This window comes from Dreissena polymorpha, chromosome 13 (genome assembly GCF_020536995.1).
Source record: "Dreissena polymorpha isolate Duluth1 chromosome 13, UMN_Dpol_1.0, whole genome shotgun sequence".
NCBI lineage: Eukaryota > Metazoa > Mollusca > Bivalvia > Myida > Dreissenidae > Dreissena > Dreissena polymorpha.
This window is the reverse complement of record NC_068367.1, coordinates 64,136,701-64,163,028: the sequence shown is the minus strand read 5'-3', so window position 1 is coordinate 64,163,028 and position 26,328 is coordinate 64,136,701. Positions and strand designations below refer to the sequence as shown.

Sequence of the window (26,328 nt, the reverse complement as noted above, 5' to 3'; positions counted from 1 at the left end):
TATGTTTTAATTAAGTTTTATTTAATTTAATTCTTACATAGTTGATACGTCTTCTTATTGCTTTGTTCACTTAGCTTACTGTACCTTATGCATATTGAAGATTAACAGAAAACAGAACATTGATTAAGCTATGAAAAGGCTGATTTTTATCGCGATTGGTTAACCTTAAATCTTAAATGCAGTCTAAAAGAGCTGCCTACCCCTAGCATACCGGTAATGTTGCACTCGAGAAGTAGAAGTTGGTTGTCAATAGGGGGCAATACAGGGATTAGCGATTGTAAGTTTTAGCCAGACAGAGCTTGAATAGCGAATTTTATTGTTAATTTTTAGAACGTTTTAACGAATATCTGGACAAATTGTCTCATATCGGGACGCCGGAACAATCACCAAACTGGCGGGACTGTCCCGTCGAAGTCTGGCATGTATGATTTAATTCCGTTATCCATGTATCAAATCAATGATTATCTAATCAGAATTTAGTTTCTCAAATCTAAACCAATTAAATTGTTCTTAAATGGTTCTTTATTCCAGAAAAAATAGCGAAACCAAAAGCATAAATATTATCGATAGAAAGTATAGAAAGTAATCCAGATCAATTATAAGTATTGAAATAAAGTAGAATTACTGTAATGTGTTTTCCTTGAGAGCATAATAATCAATGATCTTTAAAAATATATAACTCTATCATGTTTTTCAAACACGCATTGTAGTGGAATTTGTGGCAATCAGGAATAGTAATTTGCTCCGGACGGTCATAAATTCAGACATTTTAATATACGGTTTAAAAATCGAATATTCGAATATATTCGTATAATGACAAACGAATAAACGAATATCGTTTCCAGTATTCGTTCCGATCCCTAAAAAAACAGACCAAGCACAATCATCAACTATGTGATTGAGTATATTTTTTGTGTTATTTTTTCCTGTACACAACTGATTTTTTTTTAGTTTTCCCCTCATTAGATTTTTCTAGACTTTTTATATGTTTAAGAGTGAGGGTTGAAGTATCAAAATCAGTCATCATACTTTCTGTTGCAATTTGTTTGAGGTTAAGCCTATTTTGGGGCTAGATTGACTTGACTATATAAACAGCCTCAAAATGCTTTTTAATCGCTAAAACCGAATATTAAAAAAACAACTAAATATAACAATATAAAGAAGTGAAACTCCAGCTGCTGGAGTAGTATTGAATTATTATTATAAACAATTAGTAGGTCCTTTATTTAAGGCAAGTGATCGATTGCCAAAACAGTACAAAACAGGACAATACAGCACAATACAAAACAACATAAACACAAATAAGAATAAAGCTGGGGTCACCGCCTTGGAACGGTCAATGCAAAGCATTGGGGGTTTAAACCGGTTTTGGAGCGCTCAACCTAACACTTGGTCCAGCAATATTCATAATACATGTACGTGCAAATAAAATTTAACCTCATAGCATTGTAACTAAAATTAAACAATAATAAAAGGGAATTAAATCGCATTCAATTTAATTACCATTCAATTACTCAATGGTATTGAAGAGATCAGAGCAACAGAGTTACAACTTTTTGAGGAACGGTGGAATGAAACCATGAACAAGTGTCAACTACATTCCTTCTTTTTAGAAAAAGATTTAAGAATATAGCACCATGAAGTTTATATTTCAGATCATCATCGCACAAATACAGGAAGAAGCAGCAATAATGGGTGTAAAAGTTCCATATTTCATTGCTTGGTTGTTTATGTACTTCTAAAAAATAAATCAAACAAGAAACGCCTGTCACAGAGAATTTTTTTTATAAACTCAATGACCTATGCATGTAGTTTACAACTTGGAAATTTGGTCGTATGACGTCACAAAAATCAATGTACCCAGGAACCGAGAAAGAGTTATGACGTAATTGACGCGCGAAACACAGTGACTTGAACCAAATCCAGGGGCAGTACTGTAAAGATAAAATAAAAATACTAATGGGGCGGTACTGCAAAATTAAACTACTAATAAAACAAGTTTAGGTGATTAAATATTAAGAATCAAATGTATAAAAAAAGTAATTCGATTAGTTTTATAAAAGCGACATTATTGGAATCAAACAGTATATAGGTGTTTGACAACTGACGACAAAAATGATATGATGTAAGATGTGTGTCTAAATGTAGTTTTTATGCATATTTGTGCATACGACACAAAGACAAAACTATGCTCAAATGTGCAAAATGCCCATAATATCTAATAATTCCAAATTTTAAGCGAAGAAAGATATAGTTAATCAAAAACCATCAAGCACGTGTTTTTAAGTACATCAACAGCATATCCTTTTGATAAAAACGAGTTAATTAAATTGTAAAGTTTAATTTGAACATTTTCTTTAACATATTTAATTTGCGGACACGCTTGAAAACATCTCCATAAAATGATGGATGGGAAATTCCATTATTTAAATGCCATTTTAAAGAAACATTATATTTTGAAATTAAATCACCATACTTTGAGTGAAATTTAGCGAATTTACTTCTTATGTAATGATACAAAAAGTCTTGCTTTAGCAATTTCTTTGTTAATAAAAGATTACGATCATTAAAATCTTTAATACATGAACATGCTCTGGCATAATGTACCAACTGTGAAATGTAAATACCATAGGAAGGACCTTTAGGGATGTTACCATCTAGGAACGGAAAATTCACAATTTCAAAGTTAAAGTCGTCCCGTTTGTCGTATAAACTATTTTTAATCATATTATTATTAATAGTAAGATGTAAGTCTAAATACGCAGCGTCTGTATTTGATTGAGACGATCTATTTAAGACTAGTTCGTTAGGGTAGATTTTGTGAATATATTGTTCAAATAATGGATTATCTAAATTAAGTATGTCATCAATGTACCTACTTGTAAGGTTATAACATTCAATCAAATCTACTTGTTTAGTTTTAGATAATTCTAACATAAATTCGCTTTCATAACAATATAAAAAAAATATCAGCTATAAGTGGGGCACAATTAGTACCCATAGGAACACCAATAATTTGTTGAAATATTTTACCATTAAATTAAACAAAAAAAGTTATCCAGAAGAAAAGTTAGTGCTGCACAAAAGTCAAGACCAGTCCAAATGATGTAATTATCTAATATCTGATAAGTAAAAAAGCTGTTTTAGTGTTTAAAGCTTGATATGAACACCTCTCTACCAAAAATGTTTTCAATCAAAGAAACAAGTTTGGATTTTATTAAAGCATGAGGAAGCGTTGTATATAGTGTAGAAAAATCATAAGTTCTGACATGTGACACCTTATATTTTTTCTTTTCAATTTTATCAATAACTTCTAAGGAGTTTTTTATTGACCCAAAATAGGTTAATATTGTAACGCACCTCTGCTTTGAGATATACCGTATTAATGACTTGATTACTTATAGCTTTCAAACAGCTGTTAATATAGTGTTACGCTTGTTCAATCCGTTTTGAAATATGACACAAGTCCATAGAAAACGTTCAAACAATAATTTATTCATGCGAAGACAATAATCGCAATAAACTTCGTGCGAAGACAATAATCGCAATAAACCACCCGTTAGACAGCAACACAATGTAAGTGATTCCTAACCGCCAGCTTCCCGGTAATAACACTAGGGTAGTATTTACAAAGTTAATGGCGAGTGACGCACAATCAGTCAGTTCTGCGTTCTTGCAGTATTTATGTGTAAATAATACAATAAAAGTGTTAAAATGCTTATAAAATCAGTGTTACTTAATGTAAACAATCTTCAATTTACTGGATTATTATTATAAAACACGTGATAACGACTAAAAGGTATTTACTTCGAAAAATGAATGACTCTCTTAACAAAAATTACGTCTATCCTAAATCTTGACTAAAACTCAACTGTTTTTACTTATTGTTTAATACTGATGACCAAAATTGGTCAGTGACCAAGATTCTGGGCAGTGACCAAGATTCTGGTCATTAATGACCAGAATTCTGGGCACCAGTGACCAAAATTGGTCAGTGACGTTACTGACCATAAATAATGACCAAGAAATTAGAACGATACATGACGTCATTTACCAAATGTCATAACAATGAGACATAATGGCGCCTTATTTAGAAAAACAATGAAAAATACAAAGTATTCAAATGGATGGCTCACCGCTAGATAAAAGTTCTGGTGATGTTTAGATTATATAGACTCAGTTGTGTACATTTGTCAATTGTTTTATATAGTCACATAATGTCACCAGAATTGAATGAACAACTTAAAAGGCAGTCAATTGAACAGGTAAGTGCAACTGTTACACCTGGGGTGTATCATTACCCCCCTCTTAATAAGGCAAAGCTCCTGCTGCCTTACACTTAACTTAATTCATCACGTACAGTTCATTATTAAAAAAACATGGTACTTAACTGCAATGTAAATAAACATCAAAAACCGTTCAATCTATTTAACTACTAGCTTCGTGTATAACTGTTCACTGTACGAACTGTTCCTCAAGTATGTAATTGTTCATATCATGACAGTTAGTTATAAAATCTTTTCATTGTATGTATCTGTTCTTTATAACTTTACAATTTAATGTTTTCACATCAGCAAAAATTATTTAACAGTTAATAATATCAAACGTCTGCACTGTTTTTAATTACTAACGTATTATTTCATTTGATTTCCAGAACTGGAAATTAATGTCCCATGTCTTTGGTGGATCGATTCGTCTGACATCCGGTATGGAGTGGATCGTCTGATACCTCTGGTGGCATGGCCCAAACGACATCCTGCGTGGAGAAGATCGTCTGATACCACTGGTGGAATGGCCCCGGGCATGAAGAGGCTCGCATTGCCTGGGATCTGTCGTCTGTCCTCGCTCAGAGCGTCCTGGATCACAGTCACATTCAAAATTGATATCAAGCATCAACAGAGATACCATTTTACTACTGATCCTTGTTTCATTGACATTATAATCATGACAAGAACAGTCACTTGATTCGTTTGTGTAGTTAGGCAATGATAGTGATCGACCGTCGCGACTTGTGATGAATTTCTTCTTTACTCGTACCAGCCTACTAACCCAAGGTGAAGTTCTTTTGTGGCCCACATAATTCTTTTTGGTGACCTCTTCCGCATTTACAGCTACGTTGGAATAGATTAAAAGCGACCGACGATACAATTGCTTAGCTGGAGCGGCATCCTTTTTGTCGATGGTATGTTGGATTACTTCCAGCTTACCAGATTCATGTCCTTGGCTCTGCGTTACATCAATCCTTCTAATGCTCAGTTCCTTCGCATCATCTTCGCTCTCTTTATCAACGACGACACTCACCACGCTATCAATTCGTTCTGCACGTGCTATTTCGGCATCCTGCTTCAGGATTGCTTCTTCAGGGAACGGATTCATAAGCCCCACCTTGCAAGTAGGGGCTGAGTTGATGTTTACTAATGTTGCAGCCAAAACTAGACCGTACCGCTCTTGGAACATATCAGTGGCTTCAATGATAAAGTCAGGCTTCCCTCCGTCATCAGCCTCTTCTCTTTCCACATACACTTCTATCACAGCTTCTGAGTTCCCTGGAACTAGCACATCGTCTGCAACAGTTACCTTTCGCATTTGCCTCAGCCTTTTCTGTATACAAGGTATATCTTTGCCATCTAAAGAAATTATACTGCGACTCAAAATGATATCAGCTGGACTCTCAGCGTTCCCCAACACGTCATAGCCCAACAGCACGTCATCTTCTATGTCGGCTACTATAGCTTCTTGAAGCCTCTTGACTGGTCCAAGCTGCATTCTGAAGGCTCCTCGACCCATTACCTTAATGGGCATACCCCGAGCTCCCCGCAAACCTATGGCACCAGTTAACTTTGGCTTCTCACTCTCTCTAAGCCGATTGAAGATCCTCGAAGACACAATAGTTTTCGAGGCACCAGTGTCAGTTGTAAAAACGACAGGGGTATCTTCCACTGTACCCTCAATGTACAGGCCATCCCCATAGTCCCTGTCGTTACAACTGCTCACTGACTCTGTCGCTGTTGTGGTTTCCTTTTGGCCCTCCAATACTAGATCATTTACATGGACCTCCCTTTGGCCGCAAGGGCTGGTCCTTTCCCGTTTAAAGGCTTCTGTTTTTCATCAGCTGTTCTGTTAAAAGCGTTCTTTTGCTCTTGATTATGGCATTCCCTCGCATAGTGTCCCTTCTGTTGGCATCTGAAGCAAGTCACATCTTTCTTTAAGTTTCTTTTTTGAGGTGTGTTTCGCTCTGCCTCTAGTTTTTCGATCCTCGCCAATAGCTCTTTTATTGTAGATGCTTCGCTTTTGCTGTCATCTTCGTTTTTTACTCGCGAAGGATTTGTTTTTGCATCTGCCCCCTTAATTGCGAAAGCCTTTTCTTCCTCGTCTGCAACGGTACTATCATAATCGTCGTGTTCAGTTCTCCTGGCATTATAACGGTTTCGTCTTTCAGCTCTGTTTGAACCCCGGATTTCTATCAGGTTCACGGCAAAATAAACCGCCTCATCTATATTCCGCGGTTCTTTGTTAAACTCCACCTCGAATTTGACGTCGTCGTCGTTTAGTCCATCTAGGAATCTTCGTACAAGATCTTCATCCCTAGTACGTCGATCTCTCCAGCCATGAGCCTTGTTATAGAGTTGCTTCAACTCCGCTGCATACTCTTCGAGAGTCTCGCCATGTCGTTGCGACCTTCGGCTGAACTTTGACGCAAAAGAGCGCGGCGTTTCGATGACACGGAAACGGCTGTCTAGTTCATCCACTAAAGATTGATAGTCATTTAGCAAGTTTGGGGAGAGTTGCGAGAATGCAAACTGGGCTGCCAAACCTTCGAGTCTGGGTAGCAACTGGTCCAGCATTTCGTCTTGGCTCCAATTGTTCCTTTTTGCGATCGCTTCAAACTGCGATATCCAAGTCACCCAGTCCTCTTTACCACTAAATGATGCCATCTTTACATGTGGAAGTCTTCGCTGCTGATTTGGACGATGACCATCCATGTAGACAGGAGTCTGGTACTCGTATCTGCCACGGGCATTTTCGCACCTAGTATTTGAAACCCCAGGTTGCGCATACGGCTGTCCATTGTCAGTGTGCCGTTCGTAATTACGGTCAATCACAAAGCCGTTGTTAAGAAACCGCGGCGCTTGCGGTTCCGGCTGCGACTCCCTCACGTCGGGCACTCTGTTGCCAACTCTAGAATCAACCCGGCTATCACCCCCACTACGTAGATCATCATCTAGATCACCCACACGCCTGTGTACCGTCGCAACAAATGTGTTGTTGTTCGCGTTGTTAGCAGTCGAAGATGTAGTACCCCGCCCTGCTTCCTTCAGCTGCTTTAACTCCACAACGACATCACGCAAAACGGAAGCAATATTCGACATTTGATCGTGTAGCGCTCGTACCCCGTCGTCAAGTACATGTTGGCTTCCGTACGCGACCTCCGCGTCTGACTCAGGTGTGTCTTCATCGCCACGAGCCGACGAACCACTTCCGTCACGGAAGGTTACCTCACTGTCTACCGCCCTCGGATCACTCATATTTGACTTATACGATCGTAATAAATTATTGTATAAAATAACACTTTCAACCCACTGTTTGCACTTTGTTTTTTTGAAATTACTAGTACGTTTATTTAAAACATATGCCTACATTCGTGTGAACGCGCGTAATAACAGTCCGATGTTTGACCCGAAAAAAGTGACTATTGTATATGTCAAATGGTAGCGTAATAAAAAGTAACAATTTTCACTTTAAACGTAGATAAGCGTCGGATTCATATCGCTGGATTGAGTTCAAAAACTTCAATCCCACCGCTGCCACCAAAAATGTAACGCACCTCTGCTTTGAGATATACCGTATTAATGACTTGATTACTTATAGCTTTCAAACAGCTGTTAATATAGTGTTACGCTTGTTCAATCCGTTTTGAAATATGACACAAGTCCATAGAAAACGTTCAAACAATAATTTATTCATGCGAAGACAATAATCGCAATAAACTTCGTGCGAAGACAATAATCGCAATAAACCACCCGTTAGACAGCAACACAATGTAAGTGATTCCTAACCGCCAGCTTCCCGGTAATAACACTAGGGTAGTATTTACAAAGTTAATGGCGAGTGACGCACAATCAGTCAGTTCTGCGTTCTTGCAGTATTTATGTGTAAATAATACAATAAAAGTGTTAAAATGCTTATAAAATCAGTGTTACTTAATGTAAACAATCTTCAATTTACTGGATTATTATTATAAAACACGTGATAACGACTAAAAGGTATTTACTTCGAAAAATGAATGACTCTCTTAACAAAAATTACGTCTATCCTAGATCTTGACTAAAACTCAACTGTTTTTACTTATTGTTTAATACTGATGACCAAAATTGGTCAGTGACCAAGATTCTGGGCAGTGACCAAGATTCTGGTCATTAATGACCAGAATTCTGGGCACCAGTGACCAAAATTGGTCAGTGACGTTACTGACCATAAATAATGACCAAGAAATTAGAACGATACATGACGTCATTTACCAAATGTCATAACAATGAGACATAATGGCGCCTTATTTAGAAAAACAATGAAAAATACAAAGTATTCAAATGGATGGCTCACCGCTAGATAAAAGTTCTGGTGATGTTTAGATTATATAGACTCAGTTGTGTACATTTGTCAATTGTTTTATATAGTCACATAATGTCACCAGAATTGAATGAACAACTTAAAAGGCAGTCAATTGAACAGGTAAGTGCAACTGTTACACCTGGGGTGTATCAATATTACTATTTTCATAAACGTTATTACAATATTTAGCTATATGATATCTAATAGTACTCAATGCAGATGTAAGATACAGTGATAATTGCTTGGTTGTAGGAAATATCTTTTCAAAAGGTAGTCGGCGTAAATGCTGACTTTGAAAGAAAGTTTGCAATTTACGTTTCTAAATAAATGAACTGAAAACAAAAGTTTAATTATTGTGGGTTTTCTTTCACTTGTAAGTCGCATATTCACCGCATGAAATGTATGTTATCATTGTCAAACCACAAATTAGTGTAAGTAGATAAAAACTATACTACGGGAGTGCACATCATATGTGTCCTCACATGCCTTATTATGAGTATATATGTTCACTATCGAAATATATCGTATGTTAATATTTGCGATGCTGTTCGCTATAAAATCTCTCAATGTGTTATGGTCTCATTATTTATCTCCTGACCAGACTGAGAGATGCGCATGCTGAATGGGCTATATATATGATGGGCGCATATGGAATAAGACCCATATTCGCATTACGAGGTTCATTACAAATCTAATTGCGAATTGTAAATGGTACATTTTAGAACAATGCTTTTTCATACAAAATTGAATTCAAAATAGCAAACTTGTAAATAAGGGCAGCCTATCAAGGCGATCAGGAACGATTTCAAGACGTTCTGACCGAGTACGGCAAACATTGTGGTTGGATAATTAAACGATCTTCCTCTTATCGTTAGAATACTAATTCGGTAATGTTTGCTTACTCATCTTGAAAGCATAACTGTGTTTATCGATAGTCAATTATATATTCCCCGGACGATTGAGTGAACGAGTACTGACCCTGAAATTATGCGAGATGGATTTTAACGCGTAATTGAAACTGGGCCACAATTTGTGTCGTTTGAACATACAGAGAGTAGTCCAAAATTCCTTACACTGAACAGTGCTACACCCTTTGCGCTGAGCACAGGCACGATGATGTAGCCAACGTTCAGAGGTTTTATCTCGAATCAGCCTATGAGATATTCGAAAATATTCACACATGTCTGCTGGCGTTATGTAAAAGTAATTTAATGTGAAAAGCTGGATTAAACAGCTGTGCCGAAAAAGCGCATTAGTGCTCTATACCTAAGTTTAGGTCAGAGTTGTTGACACCGTGTGAACTGCTAGGGTAACCAGTAATGCATAAACAACAAAGTACTGGTCAACAGGGCTGTCTTTATGAATACTTAATTCGTGAGTAAAGGGAAAGGGTCGCAGATTTATTTTTTATTTATTTTCATCGATTATCTTATTGTATATTTTGAATTTGTACATGGTGTAAAAAATCAAAAGTTTTGTACAGGGAAGTTTGATCATGAAATTATATTCTTAGTGAGATAGGTATTCGATATTACAACAATATTCATTTAATATGATGGTGATTGCAAATTGTCGTTATATTCAATTCTCATGTCCACTTTCATCATACCTTCTTTGCTTTCAGAACGTCCAAAAAGGGCCATATTGTTGTTATTTTGTCTAAGTTATCTCTATAAAATAAATAGGATGATAAAAAGTGCACACAAATCTCGACCCGTGCGTTATGACACACTCTTTATAAATTTGAATGGCGTGTGTTCATTTCAAACTTGCGATTAATTTTGAAAAATGAGATGCGTCTTAAATTATGCAATAGCGAACAGCTTCAGTGCCTTCAGCACTTTGATTGTTAAATTGATCGATTCGAGCCATTTCGCCAGCTTCGTAATTGATATTCTTGTATTATTCATAGATGTCAAACAAAATACTTATTTCATTATATAAACGCCATTACATTCAGATTATAATACAACGTGATGAAAAATTAATAACTGTAAATTAAGTTCTAGATTGGCGGCTGTAGATATTATCATTCTTAATTCAACCCGATTAATCTAAACAATTGTGAAAATTTACATAATAAAATATGCACAAGTTATTTTTCTTTGTTGTACAATTGATGTATGTTTTATTAATATTTAAAAGTGGCCCTAAAGGCATTAATCAAAATTGGTTACAACAACAATAACACTAGAAATAAACAAGTTGAACGTTCAAGCGTATATAGCTTGTAGCATTAAATTTATTAATGTAAGCAAAATGAGTATGAAGTACATGACATTCTCGATTAGGAGTGGTAATCATTTTAGCACATATCACAAAATTAAAGTAAAGCATTAGCTTTGCTCGAGAAATAGACATGTAACCATATTTTACTCGAGAAAACTGAGTTCTTTTATAAATTCTATTCGAAGAATCCGTGGTTATTGTTTCAATATTATACTTTCAAATTATACCCGGTATGACGCTTCTATAACATCCGGCTAACAGCGACAAATTTTTGAGTGGATGTGAGGATTTTATTTTAATTAGCTTGGGACTTAACGTGCGTGTTAACGGAAATTTAACTGCATTGAGAGTAAAAAAAATTCATTTATGCTTCAATAAACTAGAATGTAAAATATTCAATTTGTTTTTGATGATAGTCATTACATTAAATTGACATGCTTGTGACGTTTGGTAATCACGCTCTTACAGCAATATGTGCTTAATAGTTGTTCTCATGTTAACGACTCATCTGAAACGTATGGGGAATGTGCGAATCACACGTTTTGGTCTGGTTTAATTTTTTTTTCTATTAATGGTTAAAACTTTTCAAGCATTAAAAAAACAGAGTATTATTAATTCATGATATTGCATACAATACACAATGAACAGTAAGAACTTGGGCAAGACGTGTTGACGCGAGTAGTGTATCGTGCTATTTCTTAAAAAATGACCCAGCATGTGTACAACTATTGCAAGATATGTACATTTGCAGAAACGAAATTCATTTCTGCGTTTAATTAGACCGAGTACGTGAATATCGCTGCTATTTAAAGCGATGCACCATGTTTTCGGGTCATTTTGAGTTTAATATCTTGTTTTATATATAATATATATATAAATATTAGGGATGGCAACGGTTAATCGGTTAACCGGTTATCCGTTTCTTTAGGAGGTTAACCGATTACAAAATTAATATTCGGTTACTCTTGCAGAAAACGCATTTTTTGTTGAACGCAATAAATGCTCAAATCGTTAGCACCTTTTCCTTTTCAATCAGTACACACCAGTGATAGTTTTCATCCGTATGCGAAACATAAATAGACTACAACAGAATTAATGTAGTGAATGACTTAAAGGTGATAGTAATCTTGAATAGTTTTTGTAGGATATGTTCGTCCCACCGATTGTTTATGTTTATGTGAGCACTGGAACTTTTGATAGAAACTATTGTGGTTCATCAGTAACTATTTAAACGTTTTGCTATATTGTTATGTCTGGTTATATAATTGTTTTATATGTAGTAAGGATGTCATATTAAACACGGCGTTGCTAAGAAAATTAACTTGACGCAGATAACCAAATCCCCGTACAACAAAATTATGACATCCTTCAATGCGCGCGATGAAGTCTAAAGCATAACCCACATATTTAAAACTCAGTCAAGCAGAGCCATTTCAATAACTCGCGCAAGTAAACAAGTTCACTTAGTATCCCATTAACATTACCACGCTTTGTTTTATTATTCCCCGATCGTAAAAACGCTTCATTTGTTATTACATGAACAAAGATTTTGAGAGAGCGAAAGTAATAAAATAAAGTTGTTTTTTAACAAGCATCATATATTATCCCAATATGATTAAAACGCTTCATTTATTATGTATTATCCCTTGATCAAAGTCACGTTTCATGTAGTATGCCATTAGCAAACGGACTAACGCTGAATTTCAAATACCACGCTTTTAAGAATGTTTACGCGTTTCCAAAACACGAAACTCTGTTGGGAAAACTTAAATGTTAGGGTCAGTGATTTCATAATAAATAATCCGTATATTTAATGTAATGTGACTTGTCACAACATGACTCATTCTCCTTTCATGTAAGGCAATACGTGCATTCAAAATTAATCGTTCCCCTAACAATCCTAATTGAACGGCGTCATATGAAAATGGGCCCTATGCCATATGCGGCCAGCGTTGATCAAGAGCAGCCTGCGCAGTCACGTAAGGTCTCGTGTTCTCATTGGCGTACAGTGTAGCTTCTGGCAAGACCAAACGAATGCGTTAATTGGTCTGGAGCTACATATGTCGAAAAAGACCCATTTTTGCATGACGCGGATTAAATAATATTCAGTACGTTTGTGTACTCGAATATAGCCATTGCCATCGTTAAGTATAGCACTGCAGTTTGGTGTTATCGCAACTTCGAAAGTCGACTATTTTAAATAAAAATAAGTTGCATTTATATATCATCATGATAGTTCTCCTTTTCCTTCTCATAATTATCATCAAATTCAGCAGTGTCATGATCATCAATATCATCATCATTAGCAGCAGTACCAGCATCAGTGGCATGTCACTGCATTAAAGTATTATTATAACCACAATTGTATCATACCCCTGTGATAAATATCATACATCATTGTGTAATTTAAAAAGGGACGTGTTCGCAGATGTTCACATTACAGTATTTGAAGTGTGTCATTAAAAGCCTTTAATAGCTAAATTTTAACATCGGTGATACAGAGCTCCGGTATAAAAACAAAGACACAATTTATAAACGAAAATCAAAGCAAAGTATCTGCTTAACGAAAATCCAGTGTATGTTGAAATTTCGTCCCTGCCGAAAAAGTACTCGCTAGCAGACTAAAGCCCCGCGGAAGTCAGCGAGTTTTTTTTTGAAAACGCGTGGACTGTACTGTAAGTGCGCGATAGTCGTTTGTGCACATTTGTGTGTGCACGTGTATATCTTTGTTGATATTTGTGTGCGCGATTGCGCGGTATTAGTTGTTGTATATGTGTGTTCATCATGAAAAATTATTGTGGCCGGTGAGAAAAGCACTAGCTCAGAAAGCGGACAGACATGTGCGTAATTCAAAATTTATGAGGTACTTCATCGCCTTAGGCTGCATCATGTATGGATCCAGATGGTGTCCCAGCTAGCACGACCTTATTAGCTATCTAGATTCACAAAATTAAGGACGAATATGAATAGCAGCTTGTTGTTGTAGCTATTCATTTTGACTTGAATACGTTCTGTTTTAATGTGGTCATGTGCCGTGCGAGTGTGTGTGTGGGGGGGGAGGAAGAATACCCGGAAGGAACCCCACCATTTCGGTATGGCGACTACCAACCAAACTCACAAGCTCAGTCAGTGGGCATTGTACCCGGATAACTAAGGAGAGAATCGTGTGTACAAACCAATGTGAACTGTAAATGTTTCAGTGAAAATTTGTTGAGGCGCATAAAAGTTATCATATCATTGTTGGTAGCAATTCGGTTTCTCTGTTGACTTTTTTCGGTAACACATGACGTTTTGTGTGTTATGAAAAGTATTGCATGTACGATAGACTAACGTCCATCGCATGATTCATTGCCACAGAAGCGGTCCGCTTGATATTCAAACGTTTGCTTGATCTGTGGGGATTGATGGTTAGTTTTCAATTAGTCTCTACATGAGTGCGCACAACATCATGATGCGGTCAACACTTCATTTTCATTTCTTAGTACATCTCAGAAATCATCTAACTGCGTAAACTTGCGTCTTGTTGATTAGCTAGTGTAATTGATAGTTCCATACTAATGTAATTACTATTGTAAAGTTGTAATGTACTAGCGCTACAGCGATATAAACTTCCATAAACATGGTACTAATTGATGCATTTTTATTTTCACGCAAGAGAATACTTGATTTATATTTATAAAGAAACGACAGATGAAATGATGTTTCTAGTATATGTATAGTATAAATAATACTATATATGATGCAAAGAAGCACAAAGGCGCACGGAAGTTGCAGTTTGCTTGCAACAAATAACACAATGCAAATAGCATATGTCATATACCAAAATGCAATTCAAATTTTAAATAACAACTCAAATACGACCTTGAGTTACATAAGTTGTATTTGTGTGTGGTCGCTTTGTCTTAACACTTATCTAACTAACGCGGATGTAAGCAGCCATGATATCACGATATTAATCTGACAATGTAAAAGTTAACAGGTATTTCATGTTTCAATTTAAGTTCGTGCTCGGGAAATTTCGCAAAATCAGTATTTTCAGTTAACAATGTTGTGTGGACTGCACATGCTAATATGGGTTGAAACTTGATGCACATTCATTAAGCCCAGTTTTCCTAGAACAAGGCTCGTTTTATAACGATAGTGAGTCACTTAATTTCTGTAGTGCAGCTTGAATTTCTTCTCGGTAAGACACACTTGTCAATGTGTATAAACCGTGTTTACACTATGATAAACACCTTGACAAATAAGTTTCCTCAAAGTCTCCATTGATGGTTTGCTTATTTAATTTAAAAATACAAATAATCGACTAACGTTTAATATAAGCTCGTCGCAAAGTACCAATACCCGCGAAATGCCTTTCTTGTTTTGTTTTATTTAGGCTAATCAAAGTGTAAATTTTGTGATTGCATGTTACATTAAGATCATGAACAAAATACACGTTCATAATTATGTTGATGTTCAGAGTTTATGATGATGATTAAGCGTTTGTTATTCTATTCTTAACTACAAATGGGAACAAATAACCTACAAATAAATATGTTTCAAGTAAATGTGAAGAAATTTCGAGGTTTGCATTGGCTAAAATCAAGAACTGCGCTATTCCGTTCCCGCTGCTTAATTGTCGCAAAATATCTAGGTCAACGAATATGTAATTCAGATACGCCTAACATTTAACACTCGCATCTTGCAATGGTGTATGTACTGGTAGATTTTTCTTTAACAATGCCCTGCGTGCAGGAATATTTAGCACTAATGGTAGTAAATATTGGGCATTATGAAGCTATAAGTTGCCTATTAAAAACACCCATTTGCGTAACATATGGCAACAATGTTTACGCATACATATTTCTATAATATATGCATGTTTAAAAGAGACACACACTTTTGAATGATTTTAGCGGTACCTTGGCAGTTAGTTACCATGTTGCCTTTACATTGACTTCGAGAGCGTTATTCACTTTTTTGTACTACGTGCAAATTTTCATTGTAACCAAAACCGTGATGAGCAAAAAGGTGTTTGGTTATAATCACCTTTATTATGAAATTATCGTACAATTCTGTTTATATTTTGAATGCAGAATACTTTTCTTGTTTTCAAAATATATTGTTTTGTAATATATGCATTCACCTTAGATAACAGATTCAAAGTATTGCATTCATGACAATTGCTTGTTTATGTAAAAGCGTTTTTAACTTTTGTATGGTGAACAAATTATGCAATAATAATAATTCTATTGACTGGACTCCTATAATGTTAAAAATCATTATACAGTTTTTTCTCCTCGTTTCGAATGTATCTGTGTTAAACTTGAGTTCGACACAAAAGTACCAGTAGCATTGCGCATAACGTCTTTTACTACGATGATTGGTTTCTGTCAATATGTTCTGGTGTGTTTGTGGGTTTAAAAACTATCACAAACACGCAAACAACAAATTCACCCACTAGAGAGACAAAAAAAGGCATCATTATTCCATTCGTTCACCTTTTTGTCGTTCGGGTGGGTAGTCGATATGATTCTCGTGGTGGCGACCTTCAAACCCACAATAACGTAAGAACGAAAGGCAAAAATCGACCACCATAATTGACAGAGTGGTTGATCGATAGGTTTGTTAATTAGTTGACTGCACGCTTGATTTATTTATTTTCTGTTTTGACACTTCAAAGCGAATATATACGAATTAATTAAAACATTCAAAACAGTTATACGTTGATGACTAAAAAATAGACACAACGTTCTGGAGAAGTGACAGCAGAAAATCATCGAAGTTTATACAATTACGAATACCCATTCATGTACAATCCTGTACACTTTTGTAAAAAATCCTCACAGTTAATGTGAAGGTTTGTTCATACGACACATAAACACAATTCATTAGTATGCAAATAATCAGAGGAAACTTAAATATCTACATATAGTTGAGCGTAATAAGGCGCTATAAACAAGACTAAATTTGATGAATGGTGAGATATATGACAGTTAAAAAGAATAAAATTCCAGAATAGGATGTCAGTTAGCGGAAAAAATTTAAATTCTTCGATTTTTATAATGATCATTAATTACATATATATAAGATAGTCATCAGCATTGTAAGAACAATGATGCGTCACATAGCGTTTTGGATGTCCAAGAATAGAAATCCTTTATCAAAATGTAACCGAAGAAGATGTTTAGCCAAGAAACAACCTATAAAAAAGTAACAACTGAAAAACAAAATCTGCTTTGATACACAAATAACGGATTGAAATAAATATGAATCCGAACTGTTTTATCCGGCGGTTATATTGACAATTGTCTTGCTGCTCATCAATACTTTGTAATTATCACAGCACTTGTCCCGAGCAAAAAATAAACTCTGAAGCCGGTGATTAAAATCGATGTATTGCTGTTATTTAGGTTCAACCTTTTTTGAGACCATCTTCATGTCTGTCGTATTTCGTAGTCTTTGCTATTGGTTTAAAGACTTTAATGTTTACCGTAGATAACAAACTTATGCCATAAACGTGCCAATTACTGTGCTTACTGAGTAATGAAATTAAATGAAATTATTGGCACATTTATCGAACATCACCACCTTCAGCATTGCTATTTTTTCATTTAAATAATCGACATCATCAGAACTTTTTGACGAATGTACATGAAATTTAACTACACTGCCGATGACAGCTGGACTTCATTGATGTTTTGGTGATGATGCCGACATAACTGTCTAGGATTTTCAGGGCAGCACACTTTCCACATACATGTATCTGCTATCTCTGGATCTTTCAGTTTCTTTAAATCGAATCTTAAGAAAGGATTCTTGGTGAAGCGGTTGTTCTTTAACTTGATGGAGGTGAGTCTTTGTCACTTTCGATGTCTGCGCAAATAAACGCTCTTGTGGTTGCCTTTTTGATGATGTACTTGAACCGGTGCGGCCCCAGTAAGAAATATATCTTGTGCTCTTTGACTATATCAAGTCGATGATCTAGATGGTTTGTGTGGATGCAGCATGATGTCCAGTGTGAGTAGGTGGCTTCTGGCGAGCTCAATTTAGTCTCCGCCCTTTGTCTTTGCTCTCCTTTGGCAAATATACCTGCTGTCCCTGGCTAGTCTTTGTTTGCGTCCAACCTTGGCTTTCCGGTCGCCAGGACGACGGGGATATTTTTCTTTTGGGCTCTTCGCTATGGCGCTCAAACTCTTTATAAAACTGTTTAATCTGTTCGTCTTCATAGTCTGATGTTGATGCGTAAACCTGTGTGATTGTGGAGTTTTAGGTGTCGCTTAGATACGGATGGCGATATGTTTGCTGCTGGAGACTGGGATGCAACTGATGTTGTACCTTCGTAAGGGTGAAAGCGATACCACGGCGATTTTTAGAATACTCGTCTCAGAAACATATGGTGTGCTCTTTTTCTGTTCATGTTTCTCGTAAGCCTAGCTACATGACCTCGACTAGTTTGATAATCCCCCAGCGGTGGTGCTTCAGCTCGTGCGTCGGTTAGTGGATCTTGACACGCTTATGGAGTATTCTTACGTTCATGATCCTATGTTTGTTCCCTTTGATGACAACTTGTTTTATGTCTTTTTATTAACTTCGTATGAAAACTTGAAAAGTCGCAATTAAGGAAAACTTACGGTGTAAAAGCGCAAAAAGGCGTAATAACGAAAAATGAAAGGTGTAATAATTATGGATGGCAACGGTTAATCGGTTAACCGGTTATCCGTTTCTTTAGGAGGTTAACCGATTACAAAATTAATATTCGGTTACTCTTGCAGAAAAGGCATTTTTTGTTGAACGCAATACATGCTCAAATCGTTAGCACCTTTTCCTTTTCAATCAGCACACACCAGTGATAGTTTTCATCCGTATGCGAAACATTAATAGACTACAACAGAATTAATGTAGTGACTGACTTAAAGGTGATAGTAATCTTGAATAGTTTTTGTCGGATATGTTCGTCCCACCGATTGTTTATGTTTATGTAAGCACTGGAACTTTTGAAAGAAACTATTGAAGTTCATCAGTGACTATTTAAACGTTTTGCTATATTGTTATGTCTGGTTATATAATTGTGTATATGTAGTAAGGATGTCATATTAAACACGGCGTTGCTAAGAAAATTAACTTGACGCAGCTTACCAAACCCCCGTACAACAAAATAATGACATCCTTCAATGCGCTCGATGGAATCTAAAGCATAACCCACATATTTGAAACTCAGTCAAGCAGAGCCAATTCAATAACTCGCGCAAGTAAACAAGTTCACTTAGTATCCCTAAACATTGCCACGCTTTGTTTTATTATTCCCCGAGCGTAAATACGCTTCATTTATTATTACATGAACAAAGATTTTGAGAGAGCGACAGTAATAAAATAAAGTAGTTTTTTTAACAAGCATCATATATTATCCCTTGATCAAAGTCACGTTTCATGTAGTATGCCATTAGCAAAAGGACTAACGCTGAATTTAAAATACCACGCTTTTAAGAAGGTTTACGCGTTTCCAAAACACGAAACTCTGTTGGGAAAACTTAAATGTTAGGGTCAGTGATTGTATAATAAATAATCCGTATATTTAATGTAATGCGACTTGTCAAAACGTGACTCATTCTCTTTTCATGTAAGGCAATACGTGCATTCAAAATTAATCGTTCCCTTAACAATCCTAATTGAACGGCGTCATATGAAAATGGGCCCTATGCCATATGCGGCCAGCGTTGCTCAAGAGCAGCCTGCGCAGTCACGTAAGGTCTCGTGGTCTCATTGGCGTACAGTGTAGCTTCTGGCAAGACCAAACGAATGCGTTAATTGGTCTGGAGCTACATTATGTCGAATAAGACCCATTTTCGCATGACGCGGATTAAATAATATTCAGTACGTTTGTGTACTAGAATATAGCCAATGTCATCGTTAAGTATAGCACTGCACTTTGGTGTTATCGCAACTTCGAAAGTCAACTATTATAAATAAAAATAAGTTGCATTTATATATCATCATGATAGTTCTCCTTTTCCTTTTCCTAATTATCATCAATTTCAGCAGTGTCATGATCATCAATATCATCATCATAAGCAGCAGTACCAGCATCAGTGGCATGCCACTGCATTAAAGTATTATTATAACCACAATTGTATCATACCCCTGCGATAAATATCATACTATTGTGTAATTTAAAAAGGGACGTGTTCGCAGATGTTCACATTATTTGAAGTGAGTCATTAAAAGCCTTTAATAGCTAGATTTTAACATCGGTGATACAGAGCTCCGGTATAAAAACAAAGACACAATTTATAAACGAAAATCAAAGCAAAGTATCTGCTTAACGAAAATCCAGTGTATGTTGAAATTTCGTCCCTGATTAGCCTTTACGGACTGCACAGGCTAATCTTGGACGACACTGTACGAACATGCCTGGATTTCTCACAACGCTGCAAGACAATCAACACGACAGAGTATATTTGCATATACATGTAATTGTTTATAAACGTCAAAGACCTTTATGATACATATATAGGTCTTTGTAAACGTATTCGTTTTTCGGATGTTTTTTTATTTATGTGGTACAAAGACAGTCGGTTAACCGGTTAACCGCTCCAATATCGAAACAGGTTAACCGGTTACGGATTTGCTTTGGTTTGCCATCCCTAGTAATAATGCAAAACGTAAAGGCATTCAAACGCTAAAAAAAGTCGCAGTAATTAAATTGGCGTTTTATTTTATTTTTAGCGTTTTTACACATTTAAGTTTGCGTAATCACGCATTTTAAAGCGTATGTACGCCTTTAGTTTTGCGTCATCGTTAAGTATATTTTATTGTATACAATTAGATTCGGAAACATAATCATTTTTGAAAAATGTTTCTTCAGCTGTGTAGTGTTTCTTCTACAGAATACACTATTTATCACCATTAAAGGAACTCCATTTAAGGAACAAACACCATTGAAAGTTATACTGGTTTTATTCACATCCGTACTCGACAAGCATACAAAACAGTGTGTCTCTGAACATGCTTTCAAAGAGGCATTAATGCCGAAGGCGTGTCCAACGAGTAGACGTGGCCAGTGCAAGCTACACCACAAGCTGTAAAATGAATGACAACAAATTAAACAAAAGTTTGTTATTTCCTTTGTTATTTTATGTTATGTGAGCTTCCACATTGCTAGCCGCGTTCTCGATTCGTTTTATCAAAGAGGAGGGAGGGCAACGTATACGAAACTCGATATCGGGAATGTGAAAAGGTCTATTGCTGTTGGACAGTTATAGCTTCAGTAACATAAGTTTTGGAAAAATGACATAAATTTTAACAATTGTGTATATATAAAAACGTCACGTGTCCGCCGCTATGTGACGGGCATCGAACCTGACCGTTATGCGCCAAACAAAAATCTTAATTTTTGAAAACAAAGAATTACTAGAAATGGCGCGGCAGAGGCCGACGCGTATCCCCACGCCGAATGTTTGACCTAGGTGTGCCCCAGGGTTGGTAATGGGGCCATGCATAGATAGGATTGACCGTATTGTCATAAGAGAAGTTCATCATCAATTTGAAGTGAATCGGTGTAGAAATGAAGAAATTATAGTAAAAGGCAATTTTGGGTGGGTGTGGTCTATGTGGGCGGGGCGCCCCAGGGTTGGTAATTGTGCCATGCATAGTTGAGATTGACCGTATTGTCATAAGAGAAGTTCAGTATCAATTTGAAGTGAATCGGTGTAGAAATGAAGAAATTATAGTAAAGGCAATTTTGGGTGGGTGTGGTCTATGTGGGCGGGGCCCCAGGGTTGGTAATGGGGCCATGCATAGTTGAGATTGACCCTAATGTCATAAGAGAAGTTCAGTATCAATTTGAAGTGAATCCGTGTAGAAATGAAAAAATTATAGTAAATGGAATTTTTTGGTGGGTGTGGCCTATGTGGGCGGGCGCCCCAGGGTTGGGATTGGGGCCATGCATAGTTGAGATTGACCCTAATGTCATAACAAAAGTTCAGTATCAATTTGAAGTGAATCCGTGTAGAAATGAAAAAAATAGAGTAAATGGAAATTTTTGGTGGGTGTGGCCTATGTGGGCGGGGCGCCCCAGGGTTGGGAATGGGGCCATGCATGGTTGAGATTGACCGTATTGTCATAAGAGAGGTCCAGTATCAATTTGAAGTGAATCGGTGTAGAAATAAAGAAGTAAATGTAAAATAACCTAAAAAAATGAGTGATAATTTCTGACGCGGCCCCACCCCAACCGCTATAACTTTTGACCCAGGGATCAGATCAAAATTCCAAATAGTGCAGGGTCGCACATATGCTCATAGCTACCATTTGTGTAAGTTTCAAGGTTCTAGTGCTTTTAGTGTAGGAGGAGATAGTGGCCAGGACGGACGGACAGACAGACGGACGGACGGCGGAGATAACCACAATATCCCCACCTTTTTTTCAAAAAGCGTGGGGATAATAAACGTATATCAGTTCAGGTAGCTTCTTTAAATGTATGGACAACACATTCCAAATTAGTCTATGTATGATATGTACTATTAATTATTGCAATGCTTTAAAATTATTCTTGCATCCGGGCTCATTTTTAGCCATTTTCAACAATCTTCTACTTTGCCGTGACTCCGAACGGTCCAAACGCCATATATTCAGGCGCGAAACATAATAAGTATTAGACTGCAACATATAAAACTGATGAAGCCGAAGCTTACATTACTACCGTTTCGTAGTTGATGATTCTGACTTGCATTATACAATTCCAGATGCAATTTGGAACATTTTTTAATTGCAAAAACTTTCAATAAAAAGAACCACAACTCAGTGCGGTGAGTAGCCAAAAGTAACCGGAAGTGAACAGTTGAAGTCACTCGTGATTACACAAAAGAAGTAACCTATTTTGGGGAAAGGCCTTGATGTTTGTCGTTTGTCTGTCTCCATTTGTTCATCTGACTGTTCGCCCGCAATATTGTGAACAGCAGTTTGTTCTGTTTTACAGACGCTAAGCACCATTTCAATATATCAAATTATATAATGAGTCCTGTAAGTTTTATATGCGGAAGTCTTACAACCTATTACACTGAATAACAGGAGGCAACTATTATTGTTAGCAACACACAAGCCGATTATTAAAAATGTTTGCATAAACATGTTATTGTTTATAAACGTTAACGTTTTTCGGAAGTATTTTTTCATTTATGTGGTACAACGATAGTCGGTTAACCGCTTGAATATCGAAACAGGTTAACCGGTTATGGATTTGCTTTGGTTTGCCATCCCTAATTAAAATACATGAATACAACAGTAAATTGATCGATTTTGTACTTTTCTAATTGGAAATTTCTCTTCACACGTTCTGTATGAATAAATTCATATTGTAGCAATGACTAATTTGAAAGGTATCCCGCCACGGCTTGTGAATCATTCATGAAGAAAAATCCCCACTGGGATGAAAGTCATTTCTATCCTTTCCATTCAATTATATATCGGTAGTGAAATTCTTTCTTGTTTCAGAGTTTCTTCAATGTGTTGAGGTATCCCTTTTCTTGTCAAAAGTAAACAAATATATTTCAAAACTTCATATCTAGTACTCAGTGCCCACATGGGTATGTGACAACAAACAATATATACAAAATAAATAGAGATGGCAAACCTAAGCAAATCCGTAACCGGTGAACCGGTTTCGATATTCGAGCGATTGACCGGTTAACCGACTTTCGTATTGACACATAAATGGAAAAAACTTCCGAAAAACGTATACGTTTATAAACAATTACATGTATATGCAAATATACTCTGTCTTGTTGATTGTCTTGTAACCTAATTACTGAAACCATGTTATCAATTAAATACTGTTTCTTTACAAATTGTGTAGGTCCTTTAAATTGGAAATATACATTTGGAATCCAATACTTAGTCATTTCTGAAAGTCATTTCCGACATTGTTTACATGCTTGCCGGTGAACTTTGATGTTTCTCTGTTGTAATATTACCTTCATATCATTTACCCATAATTATTGTTCCTTACCTTGACCAATGAAAGCTAGTGCAGAATTCGAATTATGTTGTGTTTTATAAACACTCATTATCCTTTAAGAATTACTTGCATTAACAATTTGTTGATTAATAACATGTGTCAATTAGCGTAAATATACTTTGCAATAAGCATAGTGGTTTCCTTACCTCTGTTGTTAAGGCCTGTTTATACTCAATGTCTTTATAAGGGTGTTTAAGTTTGCAATAGTTGTTAAAACAACAGTTATCGGGTGTAATCACAGTGTCCAGCTTTATTGATTTGATCAAGCATTGGTAGTCAACACAATGACACAATAAAACCTGTTCATTAATCCGCTGCACCCTGTTACTTTACAACTCTAATCGCTTTTGATCCGCATATGCCCCGGGGTGGTAATTGCCGATAATTTTCGATAAGATAAGCGGATTAGCCAATACAGTGAAATGAAGTAAAACAGTGAAATGAAGTAAAACAAAACTTACGATTTTAGCATTTATTGCTATCAAACAAAAATTTCCGAAGAGTAACCGAATATTAATATTGTAACCGGTTAACCTCCTTAAGAAACGGATAACCGAATAACCGTTGCCATCCCAAAAAAATAAATCATAACAGTATAAGTAAAACCTGGAGAAAAAAAACTTTTTATTTAAGTTCAAATTCAGCATTAACAACAGCAGTAATTTATTGATGAAATGAAGTTCGAATGTCTCGAAACTGTGTAAATTTCAGGCAATGGTGCTAGCGTATATGCACATAACTATGTAGTTCATTTGGGCTGTTGACAAAATGAAGCCGATTGCATTTAAAGTAAAATAGACATACAACTCAATAGCTAAATTTACAATTCCAAATATATAATTCACTATGTTTGAAAGCTGCTGCTTTTATAATTTGTATGTTACCCTAACAGAAACTCAACGTAATTATTGTCACCTAACGCATATATGAAAACCACTAAGCTGACCAAGTGCCGTTCATGGGATTCTTGACCCAAATTATATCCGAGGACCAAAGCTGTCTGTCTTTAATTTTTAGAGGCACAGATCTCTGTAGTGGACTAAATGGTGTATAGCCTCTTTCAGTCATGAACTGTATGATCCCAGTCCCAACATCTGATAGTTTATGGTGCATCCATTCCATTAATAGAAATTTAACATCTACCTCTTTAAAAAACTGTTTTCCGCCTAACATAGCTTTGAGCTCATATGTTTCTATGTCCATTTTGATTAACACGGATTGATTTCTGAATATGGGAACTAAATCGTCAAGTACAATAGCAACAGAGCTATTTTCGTCACTAACAAAACTTGTGCTGCTTACTTCGCCGACCATTTGAAGACCGCCAATATTTTTTCTGTCTTCCTTAAATCCAACGGTTTCAGTTTTGTCAGAGAGCGCGTTCCAGATTAGCGTTACCATTTTTGTAAGATTTCCTTTTTGAAGTGACGTCGTGAGCATCTCCAGGTTCTTCCGATTGGCGTCGAGCGCAGTCACCTGTCGACCAAACTTGGCGATGGCAAGGGTATATACACCAACGTTGCACCCAAAATCCAAGAAAACTGTATCTGGAGTTTCTTGAATTATATTCACCACTAAACGAATAAGATCTCCTTCCCAGTTACCGTTGTCAATAATGGACTTGGAAACATAGATATCTATCGCAGGATCGTACACACATATGGGAGTGTTACCTATTGATTGAATCTTAAGATCAACGCATTTGTGAATCTGCTTTGCACTTGAATAGTCAGCAGACGTATTAAAAAAGCGCACATAACTTGTGAATCTTAATGTATTTGAAATAACTGGCTTTGCCACTGTGTCTGGCTTATAAATTATCAACGGTAAGGTCAAGCTTAACACTTGTCCGTCGGTTTGGTTGACGTTTCCGGAATATCTGGTGAGTAATTTGATATCCGGTAATGGCTTGTAAACAACACGGAATACTCCAACACAAATGCACATAAACACGATTACAATTAATAAACGTTTGATTTTGTTTAACTGTACCATTGTCACACAATGTTTATGTTAAACTAAATGTATAGCTCACAGTTTTACACGATTCCCTGTCCTTAAACATATTCAATCTTCTTGTTAGCTTGTATGCACTTACATTTTATACAGTCGAGAAGATAACACACCAATCTAAACTTCTGCGCCTATCACTAACAAAGCGTCCGCTTGCCGTTCATGGACGATTAAATCCGACTGATCATTGTGATAAAACCTAAGTGCTACACAGACCGAATACCGCCTTAGCTATGACACTATCCTCTGCGTGATTTAAAGGACAAAAGCATTGGTGCGACTCTAAAGTGAAATCTGATACGTAGAGGTAATCAAAGCGCTGAAGGCACTGAAGTTGTTCGATATTGCAAAATCTTAGACGCAACTCAGTTTTCAAAATTATGTTATAGCTTTTTCACCCCCGGAAACCCGATATGATGTAAAAAGTTGGACGTGCTTGAACAAGTTTCCGAAAAAATTTGCTGAGTTTCGGTAGGGTAAGT

General features: G+C 36.3%; 2 protein-coding genes across 3 annotated transcripts in view; one reads left to right on the top strand and one right to left on the bottom strand.

Moving 5' to 3' along the window:
* Positions 1-26,328, top strand: part of LOC127855585 (probable thiopurine S-methyltransferase) — a 288,200-nt gene that overhangs the window by 205,795 nt on the left and 56,077 nt on the right. The window lies entirely within an intron of this gene.
* On the bottom strand, positions 24,291-26,089 carry LOC127855581 (uncharacterized). The gene has a single exon (XM_052391315.1). It carries the CDS (start codon positions 25,826-25,828, stop codon positions 24,770-24,772), a length of 1,059 nt encoding a protein of 352 aa, XP_052247275.1. The 5' UTR covers positions 25,829-26,089; the 3' UTR covers positions 24,291-24,769.

Excerpts from the sequence above, each read along its gene's own strand:
- LOC127855581 (XM_052391315.1), bottom strand. The coding sequence starts at position 25,828 with ATGGTACAGTTAAACAAAATCAAACGTTTATTAATTGTAATCGTGTTT.